The sequence below is a fragment of the Papaver somniferum genome, chromosome 6, assembly GCF_003573695.1.
Source record: "Papaver somniferum cultivar HN1 chromosome 6, ASM357369v1, whole genome shotgun sequence".
Taxonomy (NCBI): Eukaryota; Viridiplantae; Streptophyta; class Magnoliopsida; order Ranunculales; family Papaveraceae; genus Papaver; species Papaver somniferum.
This window is the reverse complement of record NC_039363.1, coordinates 83,022,723-83,045,272: the sequence shown is the minus strand read 5'-3', so window position 1 is coordinate 83,045,272 and position 22,550 is coordinate 83,022,723. Positions and strand designations below refer to the sequence as shown.

The 22,550-nt window shown below is 37.6% G+C and overlaps 3 protein-coding genes across 4 annotated transcripts; all 3 read left to right on the top strand.

Moving 5' to 3' along the window:
• Positions 1–781: 781 nt before the first annotated feature.
• On the top strand, positions 782–3,650 carry LOC113285812. The gene is made up of 5 exons (XM_026534565.1): positions 782–1,215; positions 1,516–1,749; positions 1,937–2,256; positions 2,927–2,993; positions 3,178–3,650. The coding sequence occupies exons 1-5, from the start codon at positions 883–885 to the stop codon at positions 3,373–3,375; spliced, it is 1,152 nt and encodes a 383-aa protein (XP_026390350.1). The 5' UTR covers positions 782–882; the 3' UTR covers positions 3,376–3,650.
• Positions 3,651–8,141: 4,491 nt separating this feature from the next.
• LOC113288191 (cellulose synthase-like protein E6) lies at positions 8,142–12,314 on the top strand. Its single transcript, XM_026537150.1, has 7 exons — positions 8,142–8,531; positions 8,818–9,145; positions 10,113–10,253; positions 10,330–10,461; positions 10,552–10,992; positions 11,070–11,417; positions 11,606–12,314. Exons 1-7 carry the CDS (start codon positions 8,206–8,208, stop codon positions 12,152–12,154), a joined length of 2,265 nt encoding a protein of 754 aa, XP_026392935.1. The 5' UTR covers positions 8,142–8,205; the 3' UTR covers positions 12,155–12,314.
• A 275-nt stretch (positions 12,315–12,589) lies between these two features.
• Positions 12,590–15,967, top strand: LOC113288190 (cellulose synthase-like protein E1). 2 transcript variants are annotated; one of them, XM_026537149.1, is made up of 8 exons: positions 12,590–13,121; positions 13,224–13,554; positions 13,775–13,915; positions 14,015–14,149; positions 14,244–14,456; positions 14,559–14,792; positions 14,899–15,246; positions 15,326–15,967. In XM_026537149.1, exons 1-8 carry the CDS (start codon positions 12,784–12,786, stop codon positions 15,878–15,880), a joined length of 2,295 nt encoding a protein of 764 aa, XP_026392934.1. In that variant the 5' UTR covers positions 12,590–12,783; the 3' UTR covers positions 15,881–15,967. The 2 variants fall into 2 exon arrangements, with proteins under 2 accessions (XP_026392934.1, XP_026392933.1); XM_026537148.1 differs by having other exon boundaries at positions 12,591–13,121; positions 14,556–14,792.
• The last annotated feature ends 6,583 nt before the right edge of the window (positions 15,968–22,550 follow it).

Here is a 22,550-nt window from a genome sequence, read left to right as displayed (position 1 = left end):
ATGCTTTGCTGTCTCATCTTCCCAGGGACGGTTAAAGCGAGCCTTCAAAACCTTCCCTGTAAATTAAGTAAACGGTTAGAAAGGTAGATCTATCTTCATCAGTCCAGTGTCTTCGTGCGCTCCCGCAACTGCATTAGTTCCATAGATTATGGCTGCCAATGTATCTGAGTTTATAATCTATCAAAATTAACACTGAAAATATCTCGTGATATTCAACTTGAGTCTGCAGGATAGTTCAGAGTCTCGTGATTGCATTCAGCAAGAAAATATAATAAAAAAAACTACTTTCATTCTCATTCTTCGTTGGTATATTGCTAGAAGTTGGAAAAAAAAATTGCTGGAAGTTGAAAAAAAGGATTGTTCTAGTTTTCCAGTCTGTGATGACCTTGTTTACTTCAGGCCTCAAAATATGGTGAAAGATCACTAAAAATCTACCAATTTGATTCATCTACACAATGAGACCCCACTCACATGTGAACAGATCACCAAATTTCCTAAGAAATTGCTTGATGTGAAACCTAACTTAAACCTATATTTGGTTGCCATTAATTCAGCCTTGCTTCAAATCAATTCAAAAAATTTTAAAAAAGGTCCCATTTTTGACACCCTTCTAGTGGTCTGAGACTCTGAAATCTGAATGAGACGGATCTTGACCATTTGTTACTTTTTTGACGCTGTAAATATTTAACATTTTTTCTCTCTCTCTCTGTAAATATTACTGGCCCTTTTCGTATCCAAATATAGCTAAAACCCTTCGATCTTTTCCGCTTCTGGAAAAAAACTTTATCAGGAAATGAACTTCTATACAACCCTTGCTTCATTTTCATTTTGCCTCTATCTCTATTCTTTGTCTTCACTAGAAGAAAATTTAGGGTTTTCAGTATGGGCTACCGAGAAAAGAACCAACAGCCACCGCTATTGGATTTCCGATCATTTTCTGACGATTCTTGGTACACAATCCGCCCGTTAGTATTAGACAATGAAACCCTAGTTGTAAAGTGCTGGGATTTCACAGAAGAAGAAAATGATGAATATTACTTTGTTCAAGACTTTAAAACCCCTGAACAAGTAGAGAATTTCAAGAAAAGATTTCGTCCAGCTTGTGTTCAGTTGCAGGACAAAGAATGTAAAGATGTTAAGTTGATGATGAATGTTTGTGCTTCTTTCATTCAAGGTGATGAAGACATCAAGTTCTACAATGGAGTGATTGACTCGGTGAGTCATTTTTTTCACTGTGTTGTTTTGATTTTTTAAAGACTCATTCTCACATCCTTTTCATTTTGTTAGATTTTAGTTTATCTCTTGCATTTCCTCTTTTTATCTTGTAGTTAGGGTTTCATTTCTGGGTTTAGGGTAAATGCTAATTTGTTTACTCAAGAGGCCAACAAGTATTACATTATGGAGAGCGTATTTTCTGGAACTTATGGTTTGTTTCTGATTGATACATTGTGAGGGAAGAATGTTTTTCATCAGGAGTTGTTATCTGTTATTTGATCTTGTATGTATGATTAACAGGTAGACAGAAAACCTCACTCACGTGAAGGAAAAAAAGAGATTTGTCATTGTTCCTTTGTGGTTGCTTGGTTACATGGTCCGAGGACTGGGACTAAAGAATCCATGGGCATCGAACGTATTTGCAAACTTATACCAGGAACCCCACTAATTGATCTTAAGCTGGCCGATTTCTTGAGTATGTCAGAAGCACCACTCAAACTGCCTTCAAATGATTCTTCTGATAAAGATGTTGAGGTAAAAAAAAAATAACTGTTGAAATTTACATAATAGTGACGAAAGCTAAATGAGATTGTAGTTTGGATTCTTGTGTTTCATAAGCAAAAAGTTCTAAGCAGTGATTTGGTTTACTAAATGGCATATTTTCAAGAACTCGCTTGTCATATGGTTTACTAATTATTGTTGTCGAACTTTATTGAAACAGGATAACGATGGGATAAATTTGAAGAAGACTGTAAAGGATCGTGGTTTGGTTGGTTGTTTAATGACTACTACGAGTCTTACAAAAGAAGGCCATAGCTACTATATAGTAATTGAGAATTTAGAGAAGGATTTGTCCCCACGGACGATTGTGAACTTCTTATATGAACACGTCTCTATTATTTGTGGAGCATTTGTTTTCCCAAGTTTGTTGTCAGACGTAAATACAAGGGGAATCATCACTGCAGATTCTAAGGAGAAGCTTCAAAAGTTATTGAAGTATCTATGTGATCCTGCTCATCTCATTATCTCCTCAAGAGGAAGGTATGGTCAATTAATTTCTTTACATCTCATTGTCTGTAGTACAATGTTAAAGACTAGATTTCGAACTATATTGTGATTATTGAACAAGTTTTTTGGTTGTGATACTGTAAATCATTCTCAAATTTTTACATTGGGTTCAGTTAGTCACATACTCCCTCCGTCCAGCTTTACTTGCCTAAATTGTGTTTTTTTTAGTAAAATTGTACCAAAAAATTGAGATATTTCCCACTAAAATTTTCTAATTATCAAGACAGAAACAAAAACTAGGATATCAAAATTTGTATATTAAACAAACAATTTGGAAGATTGATGGTGTATGTGGAAGTAATTTGAATTCTTTCAAGTTTTTGCAAAATCCAATTTAGGCAAGTAAACTTGGACGGAGGGAGTATCATTCATTAGTTTCCTTTTGGGCACTCCTGCCTGGACGACTGCAACTAGGAAGAGTTGGGGTGAAGATATTGGAACTTATGTAATTATTATTATATCATAAAATGAATACCAGACAAAACTCAGTGAAAATTAACCAATTTTGAAAATGTCATTCACATATTTACTTAGTAGATACTGGGGTTGAAACTTCTAGCCTTTTGTTAGTAATAATTTTCCTGGCATTATTGAAGTGTGGCCGCATCAGCTTACATTTGAGTTCAATATTCGTCCGATGCAGGCCATGGGTAATCACAGATGTGGAACCAAGGGATGGAACCTTCGGAAGCTTAATGCCGAAAACCGAGGTATGCTTAAGCGTATTCTGTCTTTGCCATTGGAAGAAAGTGATCGGTTTCTATATCTCTGCTGTTATATTAATTTAACATTCGATTCTGTAAGATCATTCTGTGTTTTGATTTCGTCTTTTAGATTTTAGAAGGGTTAAATTATCAATAAATTGATGAAGTCATACTTGTCCGAATTTTGTAGATTGCACAAGGCTCTGGTTTAAGGGTTGTAAGCTGGTTAACAGATGAATACGTTACGGGGAAGCAATTACTGGAGTTATTTACGGGCTTTGCCAAAGATGTACAAGGTCTACATGGAAAGCTATCTTTGGATGAGGAAGACGTTATTCTCCGCTCCAATGCAAGCAATAGAAAGAAGCCTAAAGTGGTTCCAAAGTGACATGCTGAATCGTAATTTGGTGGTAAAGTAATACTTAGGATAGAAATTTTGGATGTCTGACTGCTGGCGCGTTGGAATTATCAGAAACTAGTTGTGAATAAAGAGATGATATAATGACCTATGTTTGGGGATGTGAGAGTGACTGAACTCTATATGGAGTACTCTGTAAGTAGTCCCAAAAGTCCCTATTTTTTTGAGTTAAAACTTACCCCTTATTGCGGTACCTGAATGATTACCTGTAAATATTGAAGTGACTTGCTCCGTACTTATTTTCATCAGGTTGAAAGATGCTAATTTAGATGATTCGGTCTTTTTTAATTTTTATGGTACCAACAATTTCAATTTCTGAGCCCTAATTACTCGTACGATTCCTCAGTGCTGATAAGGCTGCTCAGTTAACCCTTGAACATCTACAGGTCTGCACTTCCAAGTTGCATGTTGGCGTGGGCTTCCTGAAACACCAGCCCTGCATAAATGCATATGCACACTCATTAGACAGTAGTTATCCCTTGGAAATGAAATAAAATCATTAGATATATGGGTTGATGATTTGTTCATTTCTCATAATCATTTTGGTTTTCCGTATGTTGTTAGAGCGACCGCAGTGGTGCGAGTATAACCAAAGACCAAAGAGGGAAAAAAAGACCAAATTTTGGGTTTAGTACGCTACGGTGGAAAGAATAAATTTGGTCAGACGTACATTATACATTCGCCTGGTGTGGGGTGTGGACTATACCAACGCCTGGTGTGGGACGGGGATTATACGTTCGCCCGGTGAAGAGAAATTCAAAAAAAAAAAAAAAAAGAATGAAGAAAATGGGGCGGAGGTATTAAGCCCGCCCCATGCAATTGAAAGTTTTAAACAGTGGGGCGTTGGTATAAACCACGCCCCACACAAGAAAAAAAACAAAAAATCACGCCTCACACAAGAAAAAAAACAAAAAATCAGGCGTGCACTATACGTCCGCCTGGTGTGGGACATGGACTATACGTCCGCCTGGTGGTGGGGCGTGGACTATACCAACGCTCGACTATATTTGGGTTTAGTCTAGGTCCAGACCAAATATACTCTGGATTTTAGTCGTCGATCAAAATTTGATCGATAGTACGTTCCACTACGTCTATTCAAAAGACCAAATATTTGGGTTTAGTCGCCCACTGTGGACGCTCTTAGGCATCTTTTCCTCAAGGTATATGTAGACCTATGTGTTTGCTACGATATCGGATTAGTTTGCAAGATTATTAGTATGTTTTTTTGGTGCCGGCAGATCTGAGCCTCTGAGGCCGGCCTACGTTATCTATCTCTAAACTTCATTTTTTTTTCTTTGAAACAAATGACTAGGAGGAAAATTTTATTTAATATGTTTCTGTTGTTTATGAATGGAATGCGTCATCAGTATCTAACTGTTATACTGAAGGGCCATTTAACAAATATTTTAGAGAGAGAGAATGAAAGGTAGCAAATTGAGGATCGGAATTCATCCCTGTGTAACTGTGTTAGTACTACTACTGCCAGTTTTATTATTTTCACTACTCAAACGAGTATGCATCATCGTGACCAGCAGAAATCTTGTATGTCCTTTTTAGCCGCTGGGTTACCTGGTACTCAACTTTTATGTCTATAACGAACACACTCAATCCAAATTAGTTATGCTGGACTATGCGACTCGAAATGTATTCAATTCAGATGAAGAGTTGAATTATTATGGGTTTTTTGACTATGTGTATCTCTTAATAATTTTAATTGCAAATATGTTCCTCCTTTAAACAGAATTACAAATATTTCCCCTAACAAGAATTTCCATCCGAATTTTTCAAATGAAAAAAACGGTGTCACGTCACATGTATTTGCACCCAAAGTAGATAAACCTGTCCTTGACATCTAACTCTAGGTAGTTAACCACACTAGCTTACGGTTTATGGTCAGCGGTGTGCGGGCAGATCGGTCACCCAAATATGACCGGTCATATTCTGTTTTCTCTGCTATAAAACCACCATCCATTTATCTGCAGCAGATAAAAATCCCATAAAAATCTAAACAATAATCTACAATGGATGAAATTATGCAAAAGTTCAATATGAGAAGCATGGTGGAGGTATTTAGCAGTAGCAGTTCCAACAGTGTATGTTCCATGTGTGAAATAGATAATCATCCAACAATTCAGTGTCCATGGATCTACTCTAGGTGCAAGAATGTACCTTGCAATGGTGTTAGGAGAATGCTGCTGTCTCAAACTCCTGAGCATCCTGGTGAGAAGTTCTTCAACTGCTCCATCTGCAACTATTTTGAATGGTTTGTAGATGCAATAGATGATGTTAAAGCTTTGGATGTTCAGCTTCCTGCCAATAAGTGTTGCTTTGATTGTGGTGACATAAACCACCAGTTCAATTCCTGTTCATTCCAAAATCAACCTTGTAAGAAGAAATGCAGTGGAAAATACATGCTCAAAGTATGTAGAAATAAACACAACCACCATTTATGTTACCTGCAATGCAACAACATCCAATGTCAAGACTTCCAGTGGGTCTCTGATGCTGTTTTCCTTGTTGTCAAATCCAAGAAAAGATCTGCTAAGTTGAAGATGGCTGACCTGTGTAAGCAATTACAAAACAATCTACAAATGTAATGAAAGTGTTGAACAATAAGTAATATAATGTACTACTTATATATATATAATTGATCCAAAAGAAATTGAACACCATTATCCTTACAATAAACTGATCCAAATAACATAACCCAAATAGTCTTATAAAGAAACATTTAAAAAAAAACAAGCTCTACTGAGTTGCAGATGTTCCCTTCTTTTGTGGCTTTGATGCTTGAAAAGTTTGGCTCAAAGTCTGGCTGAACCAACCAGCACCATTGACAGACTGACTAAAAGCCTGTTGCACAACTCCTCTTCCACCTCTTGCTCCTCTACCACCCCTTCCACCTCTTCCTCCAGATGCAGGTGCAGAAGATGTTGATGGTGCAGTTTGAGATGTTGATGCTGAGGTTGATGCAGCTGTAGAAGTTGATGCAGATCCTCTACCTCTCCTGCTCCTGCTGGAACTGCACTCAGCTGAATCTGGGTAAGTAGTTTCTTGGGTTCCTCCATCTACCATGGCTCTTGGTATCCTTCCTTTAGGATTAGACCAACCTCACCACCAGCACAAGTTCTTCTGTTGTGGCCTATCTGGTTGCATCTCTTACATGTCCTCTGTCTCTTCTCACTCACATGCTCATCATGCCCCAACTTCATTAGTAGGAGTTAAATACATAACTTCATTAGTAACACCTGAAGATGATGGGCATTCATCACCAGCCCTCAAAACCTTGTCACTAATACTGAAGTAAAGATGCACATAACCATCATCTTGATATTCATCCCTGTCCCACATTGTAAAGAAATCCTCATGATTGGTAATCAGTTCTGGTATGTTATCTGGAGTGAACCAAAACAAATTAAGCTTCTTGGCCTCACTAATCTTCATCTCCCACATAATCATATCAATCAACATATGAAGATCAACAAAGTTTACATCCAAATCATGGTATACAATCCATTTATTCGTGGTGAATAATTCAACCCTAAAGCTCCTTTTAGGGTACCTAACAAATCTTCTTCTGCACATACAACAAACAAAAAACCATCCAAACAATTCAATTACCATTGAAAATTAGGTTTCTGAAAAGTCCCAAAATTTCAAAATTAGGGTTTGAAAAATTAAAATCAGTAATCAAATAAGGGTAAATCGAACAAACCCTAACACTACAGAGACATGATTGTTCGAATCAAAAGAACCCTGAACCCTAAATCACCAGAAACAATAAAAACCCTAAAAATACAAAATCATTTTGAGAATCAAAACAAAGTTGAAGAACTTCTTACCTCATTTTGCTCGAATCACTATCATCACCACTCATCTTGTAGAACTTCTTACTTCAATCACTTCTTCAAAAGTTCTTTATCAACAGACCTTGAACAAAAGAAGAGAGGGAAGAAAAAACTCTGCTAAAATAGAGGCGGCAAATTAGTAGATCTCTGCGATTAAACGGGGTTCGCTTTACTTCAATCAGTTCTTCAAGCTCTTCATCAACAGACCTTGAAGAGAAGAAGAGAGGGAAGAAAAGTTGCAGAGAAACAAAAGAGGCGGAAAGTGAAGATATATTCTGATTTTAGGGTTTCATTTTTCTTAATATATCCAAATCCTAGACCGTACGATCACACGTGTCCCTGCTAATAGTCGTTAGATCGTGCTCGAGATGGATCATCCGTTTTGTTAATTAACAGTCGTCAGATCATTCTCGAGATGAATCTTAAATCCGTTTTGAGATTAACTCGAGGTTAAGTTGGGAATTTTGACTTTCCAGGGACAAATCGGTAATTCAATATGCTTATTTAATACCTTTGGGTGGGACCAGACCGAGTTAAAACGGATTTAACGGCGAGTCAACAACGTTTGGACGGAAAAACCTTGAAGAGGGATATTTTTGTAATTCTGTTTCAAAGAGGAACACTTTTGTAATAAACATATTAACAGAGGGACACTTTCTTTTAATACCCAATTATTTAAGCATGTCACAGTATAACAACCAAGCCTGACGTAGACAAACTAAATTACTAATGAACCAAAAAGAATCAGTTTTAGACAAAGTGATGTTATCAAGATTTTGGCTTGTTTGTTTTTAACTTTTTCCTATTAAATATATTTTGGTTGGGTGCCTTTCATTATCTTTGAATATGAATACTACTTGTTTATTCATACGCAATTATCTTTTTATATATACATAGAGTGGGAGAGTAAAACACTTCACCACTCGCTAGAGATAGAGAGATAGAGAGAGAGATGGGAAGCAGAGAGATCAGTGGTAGTGAACATGAACTACCTCTGTTTGAAACAAAGGAAGCTAAGCTTGGTAAGTTGGGGTACAGGTTGTTTGCAGGAAGTATATTTGTGAATATTTGTTTGATTTGGGTATATAGAGCTACACATATCCCTGGAATAAGTTCATTGTCTTTGGGCGTTGACGAAGAACTAGGAGTGCCAAAGAGATGGGTATGGATTGGTCTCTTGCTTTCCGAGGTCTGGTTTGGTCTTTACTGGATCCTCACTCAATCTATTCGCTGGAATAACATCAAGCGTTACACCTTCAAAGACAGACTCTCACTCAGGTACTTTATCAATTCATTTGCCGCTATTCTCTTCGTTTTTCTGACTCGGTCCTGACTAGTATGAGCCGTAGGGTGTAAATACTTTCTACATGATAATTTAAGTTAGACATAGGCATAACAAACTACAATGAATACTAAAAATTAGTTCATAATACTTTGTGACACAACCTCGAGTCAGCAATGATCAACCTCAGTTGTAAGGTAGTCTAGACTCTAGACAGATATATGTGTACTTAAAAATTTAAAAATTTAGTGTAATATTTTATTATGTCTTGGGGTGGTGCAGATATGGAGAGAATTTGCCAGGGGTAGACATATTTGTATGTACGGCGGACCCAACAATAGAACCACCAACACTTGTGATCAACACTGTGTTATCGGTCATGGCTTACGGTTACCCACCTGACAAATTGAGTGTTTATCTCTCCGATGACGGTGGATCAGAACTGACATTTTACGCTCTGTATGAGGCCTCCATTTTCTCAAGACATTGGATACCGTTTTGCAAGGAGTTCAAAGTGGAACCAAGATCTCCAGCCGCTTACTTTGCCCAAGTATCTGACCCACCTCCTTCTCTGAAAAATCAAAGCATTAAGGACTGGCTGACAACTAAGGTATAACCTAACTCTTAAATGGCGAAAGTTAAAGTAGTCATTAAGCTGATTATATTATAATCATACCCATGTCATCTGTTTAGTTCTAGTGGGAGGATATGCTTTATGAATTTTCTGATTAATACATTGCAGAAAACAATTCAATGCATAATTTGCTTCTTGGAAAATGAACTGAGAAGTTTTTTTTTTCTATTTATGGTGCTTAATATTGCAATGCTAGTGATAAAATTGGAAATACCTATCTCAACTTGTACCTTGTATTTGTGTACTTGAGCTCTATCAGGACCATCAGGTCCGCATCCCATGGACCACTGAATCCCTGGTTGTCCTAAAACGAATCTGACTTCGCTGTAGGATACCAAAGAAGGCTAGATTGTGCACGAGAATATCTATATTCAGTATATGCTGAGCATGTAAGGACAGGGGAGTCCATGTGACCACAGCATTTTGATTTTTATTAATTGCTGTTTTGATGCCTTTTGATCTATTAGCCTGTTTTGGAGGACCTTTTATATAGTCCTGTGGATATCAAATTGTAACACTGACTCACTGAGATTGTCAAGGTGTGGCTGAAGTCTAAGTAAGATAGTTGTGGTCCAAGTAGAGATTTGTGGGGGTGCTAGAATTAGTCATACCTTGTGTCCAACATCTAACCGTATCTTGAACCACGCATTAGAAAACTGAAAATGCTTTTGGTCTACTGTTTCTTATTTACCTTCTCATTTACTGCTTCGGTGGTCGGTTGAAGTTTTATTACTTGGAACCAAATGCTACAAGTATATAAGATGCAAAGCTGTCAAGACATGATGATTTTGACCCTAAAGTTCCACGGCAGGTTCCAATTGCCTAGATTCAGAGCGTATCCTCTAAGTTTCGGCGTCCCACCAATAATGTCTAGCTAGCCATCAGAGTACACTATTATTTGATGTCCTCAAATATTCTAATACGCAATTTTTTGTTGATACAGCGACTATACGAAGATATGAAAAATCGAATTGAAGCAGCAATTAAATTAGGTAAGGTTTCAGAAGAAATCAAGAAACAACACAAAGGATTCTCAGAATGGACCCCTGAAATTACTAAGTGTGACCATCAAACGATTCTTCAGGTAAATTGTACTAAATGTATGTAGCTACTTTCATAAAGCTTGAGTTACTAATAAGCTGTCTATGAATTTTAAATAGATATTGATCCACGGAAGAGATGCAAGTTCAGTCGATACAGATGGGAATCAACTTCCAACTTTAGTTTACTTGGCGCGTGAGAAGAGAACACAGCACTCTCACAACTTCAAAGCTGGGGCCATTAATGCATTGGTAAATAAAATGCCTTCTTGAGCTTTGCGAAAAAAATGTTCACTTGATTCTGTTAAACCTCAACCACTCATTTCTGTGTTAAAATTGCAGTTAAGGGTGTCATCCGAGATAAGTAGTGGACAGATGGTTCTAAGTGTGGACTGTGATATGTATTCGAACGATTCAAAAGCATTAAAAGACGCACTATGTTTCTTCATGGATGAAAAGAAAGGCTATGATATTGCATTTGTGCAATGCCCGCAAAACTTCAACAACGTTACTAAGAGTGATTTATATGCTAATGGTTTTAGAGTGATCAACAACGTGGAAATGACAGGTTTAGACGGATTCGGGGGATCTATATACAGTGGAACAGGGTGTTTTCATAGAAGAGAAACTATATGTGGAAGAAAATTTACTGAAGATTACAGAGAAAATTGGAATCGAGAAATCGATCCTATTAAGGCAAAAAGAAGTATAACTGAGTTAGAGAATGCATCAAAAGTTCTTGCAGATTGTACATACGAGGAAAACACCCAATGGGGAAATGAGGTATCTCTCTCTCACTCACTGACACATGCACATACACTCACTTCAGTTTGTTTAACGGGGTTTAGTGACAACTGCAGATGGGTCTGAAATATGGGTGTCCTGTAGAAGATGTTATAACAGGATTAGCAATACAATGCAGGGGATGGAACTCGGTTTATTTCGACCCTGAAAGAAAATGCTTTCTTGGTGTTGCTCCTGTAACACTGGATCAAGCTTTAATTCAATATAAGAGATGGTCTGAAGGTTTATTTCAGATTTTTCTCTCGAAGTATTGTCCATTCACATATGGCTATGGAAAGATAAAACTAGGTCTTCAAATGGGTTACTGCATATACTGTTTATGGCCTCCTAATTCATTCCCAACCATCTTTTACTTGGTTGTTCCTTCTCTTTGCTTCCTAAATGGCATCCCTTTATTCCCAAAGGTAAGTTTAATGAGAATTTCTTATAGTAGATTAAAACTGTCTGTCATGGTTCTAAAAATAGACCATAATTCTAGTATTTTAGTCTACATTTCTTCAGATTGTAGTGTTTTAGCTTGCTGATTCTAATTGGTGTTGCTTGTTTTAGTTCCTAATTCATCTTAGCTAACAATTCCTTGCTCTCCTGTCAGATGTCTAGTTTATGGTTTCTACCTTTTGCATATGTGTTCGGCGCCACTAGCTTATACAGTCTTTATGAGGCTCTGTCAGTTGGAGATACAATTACAGAATGGTGGAATCTACACAGGATCTGGGTATTCAGAAGGCTAACATCCTTCCTTTTTAGCTTTGTTGACACTGTGATCCGCCAATTGGGTTTCTCCCAAACAACATTTGTAATTACTCCCAAAGTTGTAGATGACGAGGTTCTCAAGAGATACGAGAATGAGATGTTGGAATTTGGCAACACGTCTCCCATGTTTGCTATCATATCAACTGTTGCAGTTTTGAATCTTGTTATGCTGCTCGGTGGATTGGTCAGGAGTGTGATAATTGGTGGAGGAATCTGGGTTCTTGAATCATTGATCTCGCAGTTTATCCTCTGTGGGTTGACAGTTCTTGTGAATGTACCAGTGTACGAAGCGCTCTTCTTCCGCAAAGACAATGGTGCAATACCCTTCTCCGCTATGGTCACTTCCATTGTTTTAGCTTCATTGGCATGCTTGATTCCCATATCTTGAATTATGACTACTAAAAATTGATTAGAATAATAGACAATAAGATTATGAAAGTCAAGAGTGACCAGAATATGAAAACTGGTCTATTCCAAAGAACAACTGCTCATTTATTGTTGTAAAATTCATCAGCAATCTACTGTGATTTCGTCATTGGATACTAAAAGAGTCCTCAATGTCTGCTGTACAATAAAATCATGGACCAAAAAGGCTATCTAGTCCTTTTTGTTTTTCTTGTTGGGAAATACAATGTTATGTAGCAGCCTGCCATAATGGTTTTGGTCCTACTCCTTACTAGTGAGAAAAATTTACAAAAACAATCTAATCTAGATCTTCCCTTTGAGTCTTGGACACTTATCTTGACCAAAGTGTACCTTTTTTTTTTAAAAGTCCAAGGAGTAGATTCCCTAACCTAGGCATATGCACGTTCGTCATCTTGGTATGGGGTGCAACATTAAGCCTCTATAAGTGCAACTTATCTGTCGCATCAGATTTTCATCCACTACTTTGATTTGTTGTCGCGTAGTCATTTGCTAGTTTTGTCAAGCCAGGACAAATTTTGTGTCTATAGATCCTGCCTGAACTTATGTGAATCACGTTTGGATAATAATACCGAAACATCTAAACAGAGAAAGATGGGAGCAAATAGAGTGAGAGAAGATGATGAATCTAAGGATGATGTTCTTCCAAACTTGTTCGAGACAAAGCAAGTTAATAAAGTTCAGCTAGTTATTCGCTGGTTGTTTTCGATTTCTGTACTGATAAGTATATGTCTGGTTTGGTTCTATAGATTTAAGTATGTTCCAACAAGTGTTGCTGAAGCTGACAATCATAAGCTTGGAACAAGAAGATGGATCTGGATCGGTTTGTTTGCAGCAGAAATTTGGTTCGGGTTTTACTGGATTCTTTCTCAGCCTCTTCGTTTGAATCAAGTTTTTCGTCACACTTTCAGAGACAGACTGTTACTCACCAGGTATCTCTCCATCACTCCAGCTACTGTGGAGTGGATAGTCTTGCCTTTTTTTTTTTTGCTGAATGTCTAGTATATGAATCTGACTTGAGTTTGAATTGACAGATACGAGGAGAAATTACCACGTGTAGATGTATTCGTATGTACTGCCAACCCGGTGATAGAGCCACCAGCGATGGTGATCAACACTGTGTTATCGGTAATGGCATACGATTACCCTCCGGAGAAACTTAGCGTTTACTTATCAGATGACGGTGGTTCTGACTTGACGTTTTACGCGTTGTTAGAGGCTTCTCATTTCTGTAAGTATTGGATACCATTTTGCAAGAAGTTTCAAGTGGAGCCGAGGTCACCTGTTGCCTACTTCTCAACAACATCATCCAACTCCAAACATAACTCATCCAGTTTTAACAGCGAAGAATGGTCAGCCATGAAGGTAAAGTTAGTACAACCGCATTTTTCTTAAATGTGGGTGTTCATCAGCCTTTGATACCAGAGTCATCCGCTGTTATTAGTAAAAGCATAGCATTAGACGCGTCTCGGTTTTCCAGGGATGCCATTGATTATAGTCACGGAGCAAATAGGATTTTGTTAATTAGTCTAATCACAAGCACAATTCTACTTTGATCACTAGACCATCATTTCTCTTATTCTAGATACTGTACGAGAAAATGGAGAATAGGATTGAGACTGCAACTAAGTTGGGTAAGGTTCCTGATGAAATGAGAGCGCGGCACAAAGGATTTTCAGAATGGGATTCCGTTTCTTCTCCACGCGACCATCAAACAATTCTTCAGGTAGTGTAATCTTTTGAGCCTTAAACTAGGCGTGTTTTCTCTTTCTCTGTTTGTGAAGTTACTCTGAAGAATTTCCTTAACATTTGAAATGAAATGTAGATTCTGATCGATAGTCGAACACCAGATGCTGTGGATATGGAAGAAATTAGTAAGTTGCCAACACTAGTGTACATGGCTCGGGAGAAAAGACCACAACACCACCATAACTTCAAAGCTGGAGCTATGAATTCATTGGTAAAATACTGGAAGCCATGTTTCCATTATTGCCTTCATTTGATGAGTCAATCTAAGAAACAGTGGAGCATTGATTTTTGGTCTCACTGTGCAGATACGGGTATCATCAAAGATAAGCAATGGGAGTATCATCCTCAATGTGGACTGTGATATGTATTCAAACAATTCAGTATCCGTAAGAGATGCTTTATGTTTCTTCATGGATGAAGAAAAGGGGCATGAAATTGCGTACGTTCAGTTCCCACAGAACTTCGATAACATCAGTAAGAACGATCTATATGGTGGGTCGTTGCGAGTAATTGCTGAGGTAGGTAATCAGGAAAAGTAATAAGACGTGCACCTGTTATTCATGCTGAAGCATTTGTGAATATGACAATAAGTTTGGTTTTTTTTGTGATAATTGAAGCAGGACTTTCCGGGTCAGGATGGTAATGGAGGACCCTTATACATCGGGAGTGGTTGCTTGCACAGAAGAGAAACACTTTTGGGAAAAGAGAATAGCAAAGCATCTAAGAGAGGTCAATGGGAAACTAATGATATCCTATCAAAGTTAGTACTTACAGAAAGCATTGCTGAACTAGAAGACAGCGTGAAGGATCTTGCAAATTGTATTTATGAGGAGAATACTCAATGGGGAAATGAGGTTCGTTCTGTCTGTGTGCGTCTGTTAGTCACTCGCTGTCTCTTCATATTATACATGTATGAGATAGCCAATTCCATTCATATCTATGTATGATTCATTTTCGCAGATGGGATTGAAGTATGGTTGTCCGGTGGAAGATGTACTGACAGGGTTAACCATTCAATGCCGTGGCTGGAAATCGGTTTACTTGAATCCAGAAAGGCAGGGGTTCTTGGGTGTTGCTCCAAACACATTAGGTGACACTCTTGTGCAACATAAAAGATGGTCTGAAGGAGACTTTCAGATTTTTCTTTCAAAATACAATCCTTTTCTGTATGGACATAAAAAGATCTCTTTAGGACTTCAAATGGGTTACTGTGTTTACTGTTTGTGGGCTCCTAACAGCTTACCCACATTATACTACCTTGTCATCCCTCCACTTTGTCTTCTGAAGGGCATTCCCTTGTTCCCAAAGGTACTCTCTCTTTTTCTCTGTATGATGACCAACTAGCAAAAAAACCAAGTTATAACAAAATGTTGTGTTATGTGATCAGATTACAAGTCCATGGTTCCTGCCTTTCGCGTATCTGATCATCTCAACGTACACATACAGCTTGGCTGAGTTTTTATTTTTTGGTGGCACACTTCAAGGATGGTGGAATGAGCAGAGAATATGGATGTTTAAAAGGACAACCTCGTATTTGTTCGCAATCATTGATTCCATCAGCAAGCTATTAGGATTGTCCAAGTCAGCATTCGTCATCACGTCTAAGGTTGCAGAAGAAGACGTTTCCGAGAGGTATGAAAAAGAAATAATGGAGTTTGGAACATCTTCTCCCATTTTCACAACAATCATTGCAACCCTTGCTTTGATCAACCTATTCAGTTTAGTTGGAGGTTTGAAAAGAGTGTTCATTGACATGAAACTCGAGACGACTGAGCAGCCATTGTTAATACAAGTTGTCCAGTGTGGTTTTGTAGTACTTATAAACTTACCAGTGTACCAAGGACTATTTAGAAAAGACAAGGGTCGGATTCCGCCTTTTGTGTCTCTAAAATCAGTCACTTTGGCTATATCAATCTGTATATTGCTATCTTCATTGTACTAGATTATGATTATTATGGTTCTACATTAAAATGTAACAAATTGAGAAGTCAAATAATGTTGGGGGTAATATATTTCTCTTTTTCTATTATTGTTTATGTCATTTGCTTGTGCTACCTGGAGTTATGTATGGGGCATATAACTATGTTGCACATCAAGTTATGTGGAAGAGTTTATTGGGCTGGCAACTGAAATTTTTTGCTTTTGGTTTTTGGACAAAGCTACTGATAATTATTTGAAATCCTGATTTTGGGCATACTGAAATCTTTCTAGGCATACTGAATAAAGACAAAAAAAAATTGTGAAATAACAAAATCAGATATCCCCTTAATCCAAATTTCTTTTAATGGCAAATCTACCCTTTACGTATTAGTGTTAGTGATCTGGATTAGTGATTAAATATTTTGTTTAGTGATTAAGATAATTTTCAGAATTAGAAAGGTTGTTTAGATGAAAAAATTTGGGGAGAAAAAAAATCAAAGTTTTGATTAAGAAGGAGAGAAAAAGAAGGAGAAAGTGAGAAAATTTTAATTCCTGATTCAATGGAGGATGAGAAGGGTCATAATTCTTATAAAAAACCTAGGAAAATACATATCAACTACAACAATGATTCCCAAATGGCTGATTTCTTAGATTATGAGAACGATTTTACACAAACTCAAACTCAAGCTCAAACTCAAACACAAACTCAAACTCAAACTCAAAATGATGATTTTTATGAGCCAAATCCAGATGATGAGTACATATATGAGGAACCCAATGCTTCTAATACACAGGTACACTTCTATCTTATGCTCAGTCTCACTTCTATAACTCTAAATTATCAAAAGTTTGGATTTTTGCTTCATGGTTCGGCGAACCAGGTTGAGGTTCGGCTCACATCTATGAGCCGAATCAACCGAATGATGAACGGTTCAGCTCACTGAATCTGTTTACAGCATGCGCCGAACCTATAATTTTCAATTCCAACCCTTTTGCTAGACACTAGTTCGGCTTATATGAAAGTTTCATAGTAAGCCGAACAACATCCTGAATAGCCCGGAATAAAAAAATTAATGGTTCGACTTATATATTCAAAATCGTATGCGCCGAACATGAAATGTTAATTTTTGGGTTAAAATATTGTTATTGGTTCTGCATATATTGAGAATATCGTATAAGCCGAAACCTCTAAATGTTCAAGGTTCGGCACATAATATGTTTATCGTATGAGCCGAACATGAATTTGTTAATTTTTGGGTTAAATATTGTTCGTGGTTCGGCACATATTGAGAATATCGTATAAGCCAAAACTTGTAAATGTTCATGGTTCGGCACATAATATGATTATCGAATGAGCCGAACATTGCTATTGTATTCCTTTTCTAGTATTTAACCTTGTGATATTCTTTGTAGATCGTGCTTGGCGGACCTGTACCCATGGAAAATCAACCTGATCCAGTAGACATAATTCACGAGGATACCAAGGATCACTTCCAAAATGATTTGGTATGTAAGAACTTTTCGTTTACCTTAATGTTGTCGGAATATTCCAAAGTTTTTCTTACAAATTATTTGTTTTGGAATGAACGTAGAGATGGAAAACTAAACCCGAAGTTCTTGATTGGGTTGAGGAAAACGCGATGAAAGTAAATTGTGTACTAGTTAAAGGACAACACAGCCGAGGGGATCGGTTTGAAATGATTTGTGACCATAGTGGAACCGGCGCTAGCAAGGTTAAAAAGGGTACCGTATATGTTGGGAAGACCGGGAGAAAGAATAGGACAAAGACGAAGAAAAGAAATTGCCATTTCAAGATCGTTTTCAACCTCAAGAATAAGTCCTTGAACAAAGAAGATCAATATTGGATAATGAATAAAGATATGGATTGTCATCATAACCACCCACGTCCCAAAGACCTTCATGGACATGCGAAAGTGGCGCGACTCAAACCCTACGAGATGCTAGAAGTGGATAAAATGACACGAGCACGTTTTCCACCGTCTAGGATTCTTAGCAAATTGAAGGCGGACAACAAGAATAACAAGTCGACTATGCAAACTATCTACAATGCAAGACAAAAGATTAGAAGACTCAATTTGCAAGGTAGGATGGTGATGCAACAAGTAATGTGGTTATGGGTGAAGAATAACTACGATTTCCAAAATAAATTGGATGACTTCGGTCAAGTCACACACCTTTTCCTTGCCCACCCGGAATGCGTCCAATTGGCTCTATGCTTCCCACAAGTTATTATATTGGATTGCACGTATAAGACTAATAAATATGAGATGTCGTTGATGAACATTGTGGGGCATACTTCGACAAAGGCACCATTCACCATGGCTTATTATTTCTTGAAAAACGAGAAGAAAGAGAGATGTTTGGGGGTTAGAACAATTGAAGTTAATCTTCCAGAAGGGTCCTCTTCCTAAAGTGTACGTTTCCGATCAAGATTCATCGTTGATGTATGCTATTAAGAAAGTATTTCCGGATGCATTCAATTTTCTTTGTACGTTTCACATATGGTGCAGTGTGAGGAAAAATTGCCAATTGAAAATTCAACCACTTAAGTTGAAAGAATTCGAGAATATTGTTAAACTACCGTTGAAGACACGAGTAAAGAAAAAGAAGAAATTCTTGAAAGCATATGAACATAATGAGATGTTGTGGGCTTCTTTCCAAGGCAAATGGGAAGCTTTGGTATGGTCAATCACCTAGGATGTCTATGATTTTTTTTTTAAAAATGCTTATTGAGCATTGGAAGACCGACTACCCCGATGTTATTACTTACTTGGTCAAAGATGTGTTGGAACCTAATAAAGAAAGGTTCGTGGATGGTTTCATAAATCGGCACAAACACTTCGATAACCAAGCCACAAGTATGGTAGAGTCGGCTCATTATCGGTTGAAGAAGAACCTTTTTGGATGTGTTGACACTTTTGTCACGATTTTTGATACAATTAATGAATTTTTCAAAAGTGATGTTGGGAGAATTAAAGTTGCGTTCGAGCATAACCTTATGTTTAGACACAAGCATTATGGTAGTAAATAGCTACGGGAATTAACTTATAGAGTCTCTCATCTATGCAACGACTTGTTGATGCAAGAAGTGGATTTGATTAAGACATTAGGCGCCAACTTGGAGGAAGAGTGTGTTTTTAAAATGAACACATCTATGGGACTTCCATGCCGCCACGACCTACTTCGGTACAAGGGTGGTATCATACCATTTGAGGATACTGATCATTTTTGGAAACAATTAAGCTTCGATCCTCTCCCAACCAAAGAGGACGAGGATGATCTAACGACAAATGGAAAAAAGTTGGCGGAGATGTATAGGAATATGTCCCGACCTCAAAAGAAAACCCTATGGGACAACATGATGCCGGTCATGTATCCTTTCACCCAAGAAAATATTTTGGAACCGGAGAAGAGTGAACCGAAAGGTAGAAAGAGTAAGAAAATGAATAATTTTCAAACTAGACAAGCCAACAAGGAACTATTGGATACTAAAAGGGATCCATCCAGTGTTAACTACCATGATGCAAGGTATGAAAAGGCAAAGAAGGAAATTTAGAAGTTGATGAAGGAGGAAGAAGTCAAAGTTCCAAGAAAACGAGGTCGTCCTAGTATTCAAAAAGCCAAAACAAGTAACAAAGAGGTGAATGATAATGATTGTCCGTCACAAGCAAAGGATGGTAAAGAGGATGTCAAGGGGAAGACTAAGATGTATCCTTCACAAACTAAGATAAAGGAGAAAAGGACCGTACATGAAATTGGTAGGATGAGGGGGCCCAAAAGAGATAAGTCCGGTAAGTATTTGAGGCCTATCAATTTTATATACGATAACTACTTGGAAGATCTATCGCTAATAATTCATGAGCATATTATAGCAACGGACGACGTACTAGGTGATGGAAATTATGGATATTACGTTATGGCGGAACAACTTGGTCCTTTTAAGGAAGGGAATAATCTTGTGCCCCCTGAAAATGAAGTGAACTATATTCGGAAACGATTGTTACAAACCCTACGTAAAAAAAAGAATTCTATAAGACAATGATGAGAACAGGTCCAAGAGGATATGAAGGGGTGGCAGCGGAGTACATTGCATTCAAATGTCGTTTTCATGGGGATTTTATCATTACCGAAGAACATTGGATGTCAATGCCCATTTGTGGGTTTTTAATAGCGGAGACCTTCGATTGCGTCGTACATTGTTTCGCATGGACGGGTAGTAGCTTTACTTACACGCCTCCAACAAAACCTTGCCATGATGGTGTAAAAGATAGAAGACTTGTTATTGGATTTGTTCAAAATTTTCATTTTATCGGCCTCAAACTTAGACCCGGTTTCCCATTACCACCCTTGATGAGTGTGGCCTTTTGTCCTAGATTTGAAAATAATTATGCAATAGATTGGTGTGCAAATTATGCGACGGAAATGGATCTTTGGATTTCTTTGAATGTGCAGCCCCCAAGTGGACAAGTAATTATGTTTTCAAGTGATGGGGATGAAGATGATAAGCAAGAGGTCAGTGAAGATGATGAGAATGAGGTCAGTGAAGAGGATGAGAAAGAGGTCAGTGAAGAGGATGAGATTCGTTTAGGATATCCATATAAATGCTTCATGGATTTATCCGCGTATTTTGTGTCTTTTGATTTTCGTGTATGATGAGGATGATATTTTGAGGAGAATTGCAGTTACATGTACCCATCAAAACGAAATACTTGAATGATTTACTTTTTGGTTATGGAACGTGTTGTTTTCTGGAAATCGGAACCATGAACACAGGAGATGGTTCGGCTTGTACCATTAGTTCAAGGAAAGCCGAACCCGACAGAGTGATGAAAATCCAGAGTTTTTCTGTCAGGTTCGGCTTGTAGTATTATTTTGATGAAATCCGAACCTGACAAAAAGAAAACTAGAGTTTTTTGTCAGGTTCGGATTCTCACATTATTCTACTGCAAGCCGAACCTGACCCCAAAAAAAACCCAGAGTTACTCTGCTAGGTTCGGCTTGTAGTATATTTTTGAAGAAAGCCGAACAATGAATTTCAACATTCAACGCATAACTGAAATTACAGGATAAGCCGAACCTTGCATGATTCATGAACACAAAAATTATTATATCATTCCAAATAGACTTTTCAAATTCATAGAAAATGTGGATTACACACCCCTTACATAATATCCAAAACGGGTAATGAGAAACCTTCTAAGAATGTAGTAATGATCTTTGTATTCGAAATTCTTTCCTTTCCATCTTCGCCATTCCTCTAGAGCTCGATCTTCAATCTCAGAGTTTGTTTCACCCTTGAGACGATATAGACTCACAATCCGAACTAAAGCTATAAAGTCTTTGACCGTTTTTTTAATAGTTTCAATTCGGCAAAACAAGGACGCACTATCCCGGTTGTGAGGATTACCCGTTTCGGTGCTGAAGGCTTCATGAATTTTAACCAAGTAGTACATACTCATCAAACCCTTCACTCGTCGTTCTTCACCCTTCTTTGGATAATATGCTACGTAATTACTGCAAAGAGACAAATCTTCTTCTAAAGTAAACTCATGAGTTGGGGGTGCCATTTTTTTAGTATATGCTCTGAAGATTATGAAAAACCATGTATGTATATATATAATACAGGTTACAACGGCTATATATTTCAAAAAAGAGTCGTTCACAAATTTTTTTTGCAAAAAAAAAAAACAATGTTCGACTCATAAGAAGGTTAGAAAATAAGTTGAATCTGTTTAAGTAACAACTAGAATTTCAAATTTTGAAACTTCTTACAGGTTCGGCTTATACGAGTTTGCAGATCTAAGCCGAACCATACACTGATTTACATAGTAGTTCAATCTTAAATTATCTCTAACAAATCTCGGCGATTAGTCACCATGGGATGATATTGATTGACCCATCTTAATATTATGATGTAATCTCGCATAGTATAACGGATCAATATTTTAAATTTTTTAAAAAAAAAACTAGCCGTTGAACTCAAATTATACTATCGAAATTACAGGTTCGGCGCAAAACTAATATTATCGAATAATCCGAACCTAAAGGACAAACGATTCGACGTGTAACTAACATTGTAGGATAAGCCGAACCAGAGTTTTTCAGATTCGGCGCATAACTCAAATTACAGGATAAGACGAACTTCATAAATTCTAGGTAATAAGTAACTAATTAACTGGTACGTTATTGATTATGAAATCCAAGGTGTCCATAACACAGTCCCAGCACCATTAAAAACAAAGTTCAGCACCTAAAAGCCAAGGTGTTTGCAACACCATAAAAGTATACTTAAAACTTAATAAAACATTAAAAGGAACTTGGAAACATAAAAGGGCACTTAACCACGACCCCTCTTCTTAGTTCCACGACCACCTCTTCTTCCACCTTGGTCTTCATCTTCCGACGCATCATTACCGGGTTGGCCGGTAGCACCACCTCCACTTGTACCTTCGGAAACTTGTCGAGATCTCTTAGTGGTAATCCTTTGTGCGGGTTCCTCGGGTCCTTATCCTTTGTTGATGATTGCATCCCACTTGTTGTAGAGGTATTTTTGTTCTTCCACGGTCATTGGTGTTTTGCAACCAAGTTTGGCCTTCATTTTTTTCAACATCTCCCTACCCGGGCAATCTATTGTTTCATTTGTCAACAACTTATAATCGTGAGGTTGAAGA

What these genes read in the sequence shown, in the direction of transcription:
- LOC113288190 (XM_026537148.1), top strand. Translation starts at nt 12,784, where the DNA reads ATGGGAGCAAATAGAGTGAGAGAAGATGATGAATCTAAGGATGATGTT. An exon ending in AAGAATGGTCAGCCATGAAG is followed by an intron (nt 13,555 to 13,774) that starts GTAAAGTTAGTA and finishes CTCTTATTCTAG; the next exon opens with ATACTGTACGAGAAAATGGA. An exon ending in CGTTGCGAGTAATTGCTGAG is followed by an intron (nt 14,457 to 14,555) that starts GTAGGTAATCAG and finishes TGATAATTGAAG; the next exon opens with CAGGACTTTCCGGGTCAGGA.
- LOC113285812 (XM_026534565.1), top strand. Translation starts at nt 883, where the DNA reads ATGGGCTACCGAGAAAAGAACCAACAGCCACCGCTATTGGATTTCCGA. An exon ending in ATTATCTCCTCAAGAGGAAG is followed by an intron (nt 2,257 to 2,926) that starts GTATGGTCAATT and finishes CGTCCGATGCAG; the next exon opens with GCCATGGGTAATCACAGATG. An exon ending in GCTTAATGCCGAAAACCGAG is followed by an intron (nt 2,994 to 3,177) that starts GTATGCTTAAGC and finishes CGAATTTTGTAG; the next exon opens with ATTGCACAAGGCTCTGGTTT.
- LOC113288191 (XM_026537150.1), top strand. Translation starts at nt 8,206, where the DNA reads ATGGGAAGCAGAGAGATCAGTGGTAGTGAACATGAACTACCTCTGTTT. An exon ending in AAAGACAGACTCTCACTCAG is followed by an intron (nt 8,532 to 8,817) that starts GTACTTTATCAA and finishes GGGGTGGTGCAG; the next exon opens with ATATGGAGAGAATTTGCCAG. An exon ending in ACCATCAAACGATTCTTCAG is followed by an intron (nt 10,254 to 10,329) that starts GTAAATTGTACT and finishes AATTTTAAATAG; the next exon opens with ATATTGATCCACGGAAGAGA.